Source organism: Chelonoidis abingdonii, chromosome 1 (assembly GCF_003597395.2).
Source record: "Chelonoidis abingdonii isolate Lonesome George chromosome 1, CheloAbing_2.0, whole genome shotgun sequence".
Classification (NCBI taxonomy): Eukaryota; Metazoa; Chordata; order Testudines; family Testudinidae; genus Chelonoidis; species Chelonoidis abingdonii.
In genome coordinates this window covers 211,104,320-211,115,736 of record NC_133769.1, presented here as the reverse complement: position 1 = coordinate 211,115,736, position 11,417 = coordinate 211,104,320, and the positions used below count along the sequence as shown (strand labels likewise).

Genomic DNA, 11,417 nt, shown 5'->3' with positions numbered 1-11,417 from the left:
CCCCCCCCCCCCCCCAACAACAGCCTTCGGATCCCCCCTACTGCCCCCTTTCAGGTTGGAACCCCCATGGATTCAAAACTGAAATTTCCGAATACCTGAACTTTACAATTTTTTCAATCCTATGACTGAAATTGACCAAACTGGACCATGAATTTGGTAGGGCCCTAAATATAACTAAAGCTACCACACCAAGTTTAAAAAGTCTGGTTCATCTTAACTCAAACGGAGACGCATACTTCTGATTAGTAAAAATGTTTGCCTCATCTCTTAAAGTGATGGAAAGATCTTTACAAGGGAATGACAGCACATATATTGTTCCTTAGGGGAGCATGCAGGAAAACATCTAGAGTAGAGCAGCAAAATCGAAGAGTCATAAACCACCTTCTATCTGCAAATAGTTTTTGTGCCAGCACGCTGTCTTGTAAGTTGAGACCCCGCTCCCTCCCCCACCTCTCTCTCACTTATGAAAGCAAACAGCAGCTGTTTCTTTTTTCCTCATAGACCAGATAAGCAGCCGCTCCCTGAAACCCCAACCTCCCTTTCCTCACCTCTCTCTTCAAGCAAATGTTAGTTGTCGGCACTCCAAATGGAGCCCCCCTGCCTGCCTCTCACTCATTCAAAGCAAACAGTAGCTGTGTTTGGTTTTTTGATAAGCAGCCCCAGAAACGGAGCTTTGAAAGGGCACTTCCTCCTCTGGAGTTCACAACAAAACAAGAGGATGCTTCAGTTAAAAGGATTATGGGGAGTTTCTGGAAGTCAATCAGTGTGTAATAACATTACTCCCTGTTTACACTGGAGCAGCAGCGTCTCAGCCAGTACACAACAGTTGTTATTCTTCTCGGGGAGGTGGAATACCAACAACGCTGTAGCCACGAAGACACAGCGCTGTACGTGCCTTGCCAGTGTGGACGGGGAGTGAGGTACACCACTCTGGGAGGTTTTATTGCGCTGTAACTCGCAAGTGTAGCCAAGGCCTAACACTGAACTGGAGGTGTCCTGTCCAAAAGGAATCCAGCCAGTATGACTGCTGAAGCATCTGGTGAGAGACCTTTCCTTTGAATTCATTTAGTTTGTTAGACATTAGCTGCATTTTACCTTTTTTCTTGTAACCAATTATTACTTATGCCTCATTACTTGGAATTGTTTAAAATCTGTCATTAATAAACTTGTTTTATTGGACTGAAGTGTTTGAGAAACTCCATTTGAGATAACAGGATTTGTGCATATCATTTTCTATTAATGAACTTTATATGAGCTTTTATTGTCCAGGAGAGGGCTGGACAGTACAAGATGTACTTTTCTTGAGGAAAGTCTGGGACTGGAAGTTGGCTGGTGATGCTCTGCAGTGTACTTCAAGAGCAGCTGGCCATAGCACTCACACAGTATAGGTGGGAGTAGGGTGACCAGATGTCCTGATTTTATAGGGACAGTCCCAATACTTGGGGCTGTGCCTTATATAGGTGCCCTATTACCATCCACACCATGTCCCAAGATTTCACACTTGCTAGCTGGACACCCTAGGTGGGAGTAATTTACATGCTGGAGGCTATGTGTGAGCAGACCAGGAGTGGCTGCTCTCACAGCAACACAGGGTAAAAGGTATCCCAGATTGGAGAATTGAGGGGGGACAGCTGTTCAACAGTCTAAATTGTGAAACTGTATCCTGGGTAATGTCACAGTAGCTTATGGGTGCCTAACTTTCTACATCTTTGAGGAGGAAATGGTTTTGTGGTTAAGGCACTGTACACAGATTCGGGAGACTAGTGTTCAACTCTTAGTGCTGCCACAGATTTATATCAGAATTATAGCACTGTACCCCCACCTTGCCCTGGTATTTAACATTCAGACAAGGCGTTAGTCCATAGTGCCTTTAATCTGCTAGTCTCAGATTCAATTCAATGTGCACTGGTATGCAATTCAAAACCATTCCTATTTTATGGCTGTTTCGTGACCTACCAACGTAGGCTAGATTTTAACTGATAGAATGTATTATATGTCCCACAACCAAGCCTTCAAGCTACCTAATCTCCTCAGAAGAGTTCATTCTTATGCTTTTTTTTTTTTTTAACATTGGTAGTAAAAATGTACACTATTTAGCGGTATACTCAGTTTAAATATAGTATTTAAATAGCTTAAATCAGATGGCACCATTTCAAGTTCTGTAATAAATATGAAAGGCTTTTAGATTTAGGTACTATTGAAACAAAACATGAAATCGATAATTCTAGAGAATATCTAATGAAACTGAAGGACTTTGGTACTTTCCTTGTCTGGAAAGAAACCAACGCCCTAAAATCAACTTTACAAAAGACAAAATGTGAATAGTGCTACTTATTTTTTTTAAAGCAAATACAAGAAATTGTCAGCAGGTTTTATGATCTGGGCAGAAGGAGTCTGAGGATGAATGGGTAGAAAAAAAAGCATCTTTTTTCCTAGCAATATCAACTGTCTCAAAAATGGAACAAATGCAACTACCAAATACTACAGTGGGGGGTACAGGAAATCAGCAAATTTGGCTTAATTTATTAGTAGCATTAAAGGTTATTCTATGCAAACATCACCTACAAAACACTGGCATACGGGGTCAGAGACATTGTAGGTAAATAAGACAAGTACCTAGACTATTTATAACAGACTGTAATATTAAAAGATGATGCTCAGAATGACAAAGGCCAGACACTTAATTAAGTAGCTACAGTCCTTTCCGCTGCTAAAGCAAGACGACTCAGGAGATTATTTAGACAAACATAGAAGTGCAAGTCCAGAACACCAGAAGGAAATATTCCTTAACTAATTCTGCTCCTTTGAAGGCTATGTTATGCAAGATTCCCACTCTAGGGTCTCAACTTTCTAGCACAAGCTAGGTTGGAAGTCTCCTCTAGCTCTGATTTTTGGCGGTCAGGAATCAGTAGTTGGAGCATGAGTTTATTCCCTCATGCTCTATTCAAATGCCACTACCTCAAGCCCCCTCTAGAACCTACTTAGTGTGAGTTCTTAAAAGTCACAAGAGGAGCTCCCACACAAACTTCAGTTGCACACAAATACAAACAGTCTCACAAAAAGGAACATGTTTCAAGTATGTCAATAAACCAACTCTTGAAATATAAAAGTGAAGGAGAATCTCAAAGGGACAGAAATCCTGTGTGGTGATAACTTCAAAGCAGCAGAATTGCAGGTAATTTCTGTCTTCATAAAGATAACAAATGGAGACAGGTTGTATAGGCCCCATCCTTCAGCTGGCAGGCAAACAGTAAATTCCCTTTTCATTGGATGGGATACAGCCATCTGCCTTCACTGTAAGAATACTCAGAGGGCACAAATCAGCTGTGGAGAAGGAAAGGACCTCCAACCCATACTGTAGCAAAGGATGTGGGAGGGAGGTGAAAGGCTGTGCATAAATGCGAAACAAACAATTTTGGAACCTTCCACAGGATTGAAGCCAGGCTGCTTCCTAGGAAGAGAAAATATTTGTTCTTTTGGAATTGGCTGAGGTAAATCTTGAATTTCCTTGTAGACATAAAAATTATGAAGATGCACTACTAGAAGGAGGCATCCTTTGTTGCTGTATCCCTTAAATTTGGCTAATGTAAACCAGCCCTCATCTGGAGGGGGGCAGGGGGAGAATTCTGCCTCAACTAAGTATAGAACGGCCAAGTGTTGGCTGGAGAGTAATAATGGGCTACAGAGATTTAATTATGTTTGGGGGCAAGAGACATTCACAGCTTAAAGACACCTGTAACACAACCCTAGGTAATATGAATCATTTTAACTATCAAAAAAATCTAACAATTACCACTACTAAAAAAATTTAAACGACTACTCACTCCCACACATTTCTCCAGTTTGGGTCGCACATTGCACTTGTTTCTGTAGATCTTTCTATTCCCTCCCAGCCAGGGAGGCACTTCCTTGTTTGTTCGTTCTGGGGGGGGGGGTGCACAGATAAGGATTATCTCCTCCTATCCCTCAGTGATCTCTTAAAAAAACTTCTCTCCCTCAAAGGCTTTACAATGACAGTATACATTTCTCTAGCAACAAGCTGGACTCATCTCCCCCTACAGAGCACAATGCTGCTCCTTCAAGGAGACAGCTGCTTAGAAGAACAATGAAAGGCACTCTGCATAGCACTTCTAGACCCTGTTGGGCCAAAAATGGGCACTTAGTATCTGAGCACTTTAGAAATATTAATGAATTTATCCTCACAACCTCTCTGTGGGATAAAGTATTTAGTCCTGTTTTACACAAAGGGAACTGAGACATAGCATAACTGTCCAAGTGACTTGTCCAAAGTCACAAAGGTTGTAGTACAGGAGCTGGGATATGAACAAGAACTCTCCAGCCCAAGTCCAGGATCTTATCTACAAGACCATTATTCCTCTCAAACTGCAACAGTTCTCTACTTTTTTCTTGTCTCCTCTTTCTCCGTTTGTATCCATCTCTGGCCTTGATCATCCCTCCCGTTGTTTCTCTTAACCTGTACTACTGACTTCTCCCCGAGCTTCTGCACATACAGGTTTCATCCCCAGAACTGAACCAGCGGCGGTTTTAATGCTAGTCCTGCATTACAGTGCTTCCACAGCAGCAGTGACAGGGATAAAAAGCAGCTAATGAAACCCTACTTGGATTTTTGTTTCCCTTCTGCTAAGAAAGTGTTACATGCAATGGACCAATACTCATTATTTAGTGAGAATATAACAAAGTAATGGGCTTAAGTTACAGAAGGGAAAATTAAAGACCTGCATAACTACAAGAACTACTACAAAGGAAGCAGCCGCTGAGGAGACTGCAAAAACACAAGCATCTGAGGTATTTCTCTATTAGGGATAGTTCAGCGAAAATGCAGTCCATCTGCAATGATGCAGGAGATGGACTAGAGAGAACTCACTGACAGATCCCTGCCAAATGGTACCATTCTATGGTAAAAAATGGAGAATATGATAGTAAATATTTAATAGCAAGTCAGTTAAAGGAAACCAGTCTAACATCAGAACACTGGTCTATATATATTTGTAAGAACATTCTGACATGCTAGAACATGAATATCCTGGGAATTACTGTTCAGACAGAGCATCTAAAATCCTTTAGAAGCTGTTTATTCTTCAAAATGTATTGATGATAGTATTAAGCATTTTAGAACAAATGTGAAATTTCAAACCTCACATTTCAAATCTTTCAAAAAGTAACTTAAGACACCCAGGAATGAAGTCTGTACTGTTTTAAGGTGTTAGTGAGATCAGTTAATTCAAAGGTAAACAAAAGACCTGATTCAAGACTTGTCAGTTTTCCCCTTCAGTTACTTGACTTTCAAATACTGCCTGTTCACATTAAAAGTACATTCGTTAATCAACAAATTTGCAGCACAGTAATACTTCTGCACCAGCATTGGCTCCAAAAGCTTGACACTTACTTGAACCACTTAATATGACTAGTCATCTTCCAGACTCCAGCTGTTGCGTGAAGATTCTACGGTGAAAAGCTAAAGCATGTTCCTGTTTAGTAATTATCTTCCTATGCTTCCAGAATAAACATGAATGAGAAAGAGAAACCAGAAATCAGGGCTATGCTGACAATGTACCCATAGTGCAACACAGCCATGCACAAAGCGTGTTGGATTCCGGCTTAACCCCCTCGTTTGCAACCTAGCAGAAACTGGCCGTGATGAAATAACTACTCGTACCATTATGCAGAGCCCCAGTGGCTATTTCAGAAGAAGTAGCCAGACCTCCAAGGCAATGATGATTTCTTCACTTTGCACATCCTAGGTTTCTAATGTGTTTTTTTGTTTTTTTAAGTAACTACCACATTCATGTTGGGATTTTTATTGATTAAATTACTGTTGGTCCTAAATTATATGTATTCTCAACCTGAGGATATAAATAATAACCATATAAGTCTGTCAAGTTTAAAATTATTTTTGTTTTGCCAGCCTACATGACAGATGCCAAAAATGACCAGCTGCATTCTCTTACCTAAATTCCTCTTGCAATGTCAATTTCAAAAAGCAGTCTTGAGTTCCTGTCCTAAACTGCTTTGCAGTGATGATATTGGTGAAGATGTTGCCTTTCAACCCCTCCCTAACAGTCACAATTCTGTTGGGGGTGAATAATTTTACAGATATGAACTAGAAGATGTTCGGACACCACGACAATTTGTATAGTATAAGAACCTAAATAGAACAGACACTACTGTACTTACAGGGTTCTGAATAGCGATCATTAAACTGACTTGTCTATCAGTTTCACTCTGCTACCACCAAAAGGTGTAGAAGCTTTCATTTCAGAAATCTAAGCTTGAATTCTGAAAAAACAGTGACCATATGAGGACTAGTCACCACTGGCGAATAAAAAAGATTTTAAGCCATGTATGTTTCCATGTTAAGTAAAGACTACTTTTCAAGGTACATTTATGACAGTCACTGACAGGACTTCACTAGATGGGTTGTATCAAACTACTACTTTTTTATACTCTATTTAAACATAATAATCCCACCATAAAGAAGCAAACACAGATAAAGCTGGAATTCTTGATCTTGCCATGAATTATTTTGACAGAGCAGAACTACCCACAGGCATGATGTTACATTTTGCTTTAGAGAAAAATGTAGCACTTTTTCCAAAGCAATTTCCAGGCTTCCTATGATTTGCTATGGCAGCAACTATTTTTTATTTTAAAATACAGCTTGTTGAAGAGGATTGTGTTCAAAATGAGTTTCAGCTCAGAAAGGAATGGGTCCCTCCAACCTTTTTTTTTTTTTTTTTTTTTTAATCATTTAGAACAGCTATACAGGTTTCATAGACTGACAGAAGTATTTCTAAAAAGGAGGACTATTTCACAATATAAGCATTTATCAGATGCAGAGAAGTGAAGAAGGATCTGATCGTGGTTGTAACAGAAGAGATATTTTCAGGGTACAAAAAACAAATTTATTCAGTGTTCACCATTAATTCATATACCAGAAACTGGTTGGCATTATTTCTTTGTATTTCAGTTCCTCAACATCAAATTTTCACACATTTAATCAGACAAAGAGCCTATTGACAACCGTGGGCAAATATTACTCCCAATCATAGTTAGCTGAAGATTGTACATCACAAAACCTTTTTAAATACAAAAAAATATTCACACTATTTAAAAAAAAGAGAACAGCAGTATACAAAGCAAGCAGTATTATTATTTGTTGAATTACTTGTAACATCATAACCCGGCTACCAATAAAGTACTTTTGTTAAATTATTTTCTGTACTAGTCACATGGACATTTTGTACTGTGTAAGATTTAAAGCATTTTCTCTCGTGATATCAAATACAGAAAAGATTGCAGGAAACTGACAAGGTATAGAAAACAACTCAGGATTCTGATGAGGTCACAAACCATTCAAGCTTTACTGTCATGGTTACCACGAACTCACCAGATCACTTGGATTTAGGTATGTATCTTTAAGCCCCTTTGTTTTCAGTTTTAAACAATTTTTACCAAAAAATTCCCAGGTTTTACATAAAGTACATTTTTTTTTTTTATTTCCACCCTACTTTTGTATCACTCAAATATATAAATAACTTGTTTTATTAGGATATACAATACATTTCATGAGATATATGTATTTTTATAATATATTAATGTGTATATGCAAAGTTGCCAGCTGAAGTAAGACTATGTATTAGTCTAGAAGATGCAAACAATAAAGTGTGTGAGCACCTGAACATACTGATGAATCTCAGGTAAACATTTCAAGCTGCTAGCAGGTAACAGTTTAAAGATCTGACATACTAAAATGGGAAGAAAATGAAAATCTGTATCAGAGTACTGTTCAGAACCAAGAAAGTATTCAAAAGTTTAAAAAAAAAAAAAAAAAAAAACAGGAAAAAAGGATGAAGTTGAGTGTATGCACTGCAAATGGTGTGGCCCAATTACTATATGTAAATATTTATAGGCTAATAGCTCTAAGTCTACAACAGAAAACTGTTTATTCAAACAAAAATTTTATTTGGGGATTAGAAATTTATTGTTTTCTTAAATTCAGAGGAGCGTGTTTTGAGTTCTGTTTTAGTTTCTGCAGCAAACCACACTGATGAACGGAATTCAAAGCACTAATCTACTGAATACTCTTTCCCCCCCCCACACACACGTTTCCACCCACCAAAATAAACCTTGAGATTTACCTACAAAAATTATTGTTTTTTGCACTGATTTTCACCTGTTTTTGTTGTTGTGGTAACAAACACTGATAAATTCCTAGGAAAAATTAAACAAAATAAAAAATGAAAAAGGAAGGGCCCTAGTAGTCTAATAGCTCATATATCTAGATTCACATTTAGTATCTGTAAAAGTACTTCCACGAAGCCCTGAAAAATCCTCAGCTATGCACATCCACAATGTATACCTCACCTCCCACAAGCTGGGTCTACCACATCTATGCTGTGTATAGGTGATTTCAATCTTTGAGACTGTCATCCCAACACTTTTCACAAGCACTAAGTTCAATTACAGTTTGTAAAAACACTGATGTATTTTAAATTCCAAAGTGATTGGTGCTAAATGAGAATGGAATTCTAGGTGTGCCATTTTGAAAAGTTAAGGGGTATCAGAATTGACAGATGAACAATAGACTCTGTATGAAGCGCAAACTATTTAAGTCTGAAGTAACATTTGGCAAGGGTGGGTAACAGTTAAAAATAGTGAGTCTATGAATGCCCTCCTCCTTAGCCCTATAGTATTAACGCAATACTTTAACAAGGAAAGCATGTGTATTTTTCTTAATGTAAGTTTGGAGTGAAACTGATTTGAAAGGTTCTTGGAGTAGGTGGAAATAGAAGGAAGGTTCTACATATCATTAAATTTAGCTTATAAGCAGTATCAAAGAAGAAACAAACAGGCACAGGTACTGGTATGAAAAAAAGACCACATATTTTTAAGTATTCTGCAAGATGTGAAAACATCATTCCAGGCTGCATAAGTAAATCCTATTGAGTTTATAGTTAGGAGTCTTTTCCACGTACCAAACCAGTCTAGAAGGTCAGACTGATTTTACAGAGCTCATCAGATAAAAAACGTAACGTTAAAGTAAGAAGGTGCACTGTATACACAGTGGGTTTGGGTTTATTTTATAGATAGGCTGGAAGTGAGCACAGCACACAGCACTGAAGTATTGAGTGTGCTCAAGTGACAGAACTTTTTGAATAGGCTATTTCTCATGTTGGTGATGTAGGTGGTTTTTTCCCCACTTTCATAACTCTGACCCAACAGACACTATGAACAAGCAGTTAACAGTTCCATTTTGTTAAATGGGGAAGAAGTTGCTAATTTCAATTAAGTTTAACTGTTTCTCTGGACTTTTCATACAGCAATTAAGAGCCTCTGATGTTTTTACAGGGACCACCACTCACAACTATAACTGGAAGTGCCTGTAAGTCTATAAAAACTTATATAAATAACTGAAGATTTTTTCCTGATATAATTCCAAGTTAACTGCTGCTTTTGGTGTGTACCAAGTCAGTCCAAACCAGTATGAAGCTGATATGATTATGTATTCCGAGACAGCACAACTGTATTAAAACCATTAGACTGTTCTTCGCCTAAACTCTAATTTGCTAATTGTGTTTGATCTGATCCCATCCATCCCTAGACTATCTTTCTCCAAGCCTCAGGTTTGCTGCTTCCCAATCAGCAATCCCTCTAAAATTAACTTCTGTCCTGCCTCTCCCTCAGCTTCTTCCAAAAGCAGTTCATCACAACGTAACTATACATTTGATGAGGCTTTTTTTTTTGAAGTGTTAACATGCATTCCAAAAATAATTCTTATAAGAACTGTACAACTGCCAGTAGATACCTCATAAAACTGGACAGATGGATTGAGTAGGACTTGCAGAGAAGCACCAATATTTTAAGTGACAGATGGGACAGAGAAGCACTCTCATGACTTTCCCTCTTCCCACAATCATACCTGAATGGAATTGACTGTGGAAATTTGAAGGATGAAAATATTTGCTAGGATTGGGCCATACTTGAATGAATTCCTTGTTGCTAGCAACTGATATGCCTACAAATGAATCTCAAATTCTGGTGCCAAGAGTTAAAACATAGCAAGGTTTGAAAACTATGTCGCATGTCCACTATGGCAGTCATGAAGACATGCCCCTATATCCTTAAGGGAATTTTTTGTTTTTGTTTTCTTAATGAGAACTTTTGGTTCTGTAAAAACATAGAAATAGTCATAATGGCTCATCCCCAAAACCCATCTAGTCCTGTATTCTGTCTCTGACAGTAGCCAGCAGCAGACAGTTAAAACAAGAAACAACATAAGGATTGTGTAGTAAGCAGGCACAGGGGAGGAAGCCTGCATCAAACATTAGCTCTCATCCTAATCTCCAACACTGACTGGTTTACAATATGAAGCATGAACATATCTTCTAAAATCTGTTAGAATTAACTACTCTTGCTGTAGATAAGACTATCCAGAGTAACATCAAAGCCAAGCTTTTCACAAAACCTAAAAATCAATAAATGTTTACTACTTTTTTTTTTTAAATCTACATAAACGTTTAGTGTTAGAGAAACGTAGATGCCCCTGCACGGGCTGTAAACCCAACCGTGCAGTGTCGTAAGCCTGAAGAAAATCACACTAGCAATTAATCATCACCACCACCACTGCTGGCTCTCCAAAAAACTAGGGAAGAAAAGAAAAGGAATCAGCGTAGGGAGCGGCGCCCCGGCTTCCCGGCGCTGCCACTTTCTCTGTCCTGAGGCGTTAGGACCAGGGAGATTTGAAGTGTCCCGGACGTGCCGCTGCCCAGAGCGCCCGGTACTCGGCCCAACCCCCGCCTCTGAGCGCCCGGGCTCCCCGCCCTGAGCCCTGCTAGCCTCTGGGGTGCCCGTAGGCCGGGCCTGGTCACCTCCGCCGGGCGGACTCGCCGCCACCCTCCCTCCAGGAAGCCCGCTGGACCCGGGACCCCCCCGGCCCGAGCAGCGGCAGGCGGCGCCCGGGTCACTCACAGGTCACGATGGGCTTGTTCTCCATGGTGTAGATCACCGGGGGCTGCGGCGGCTTCTCCTCCTCAGCGGCCGCCGCCGCGGCAGGGTCCATGGGCGGGCGGGATCCTCAGCCCCGGCTCCGGCTCCGGCTCCGGCTCCGCGCCATGGAACCAGCGCTGCCGCCGCCGCCTTCCTCCCCCTGCCCCGCGCCGGGGGCCGGGACAGGCCGCTCCGTTCTGAGCTCCCCTGCGGCCCTGCCCCAGAGTGAGACGAGTCTCGCGCTCCCCACTTCCCGTGGGGCTGGCGGAGCATTACCGCTTCCGGGGGGAGGGGCGGGGTTAAAGGGAAGCGGGCGGCGGGCTGCCGACACGAAACACGTTTAGGGGCGGCGGGGCGGGAGGACGATTACGCAGAGGGGCGGGTGCGAGCTGAAGAGAAGAGCCCGGGCG

General features: G+C 40.6%; 1 protein-coding gene across 1 annotated transcript in view; it reads right to left on the bottom strand.

Moving 5' to 3' along the window:
- TRAPPC10 (trafficking protein particle complex subunit 10) overlaps nucleotides 1–11,197 on the bottom strand; it is a 92,278-nt gene extending 81,081 nt beyond the window's left edge. Inside the window, exon 1 of the mRNA XM_032801007.2 lies at nucleotides 10,990–11,197. Within this exon, the coding sequence (XP_032656898.1) occupies nucleotides 10,990–11,080 (91 nt within the window). The 5' untranslated portion in view covers nucleotides 11,081–11,197. The remainder of the gene's footprint in view (nucleotides 1–10,989) is intronic.
- Nucleotides 11,198–11,417: the final 220 nt, after the last annotated feature.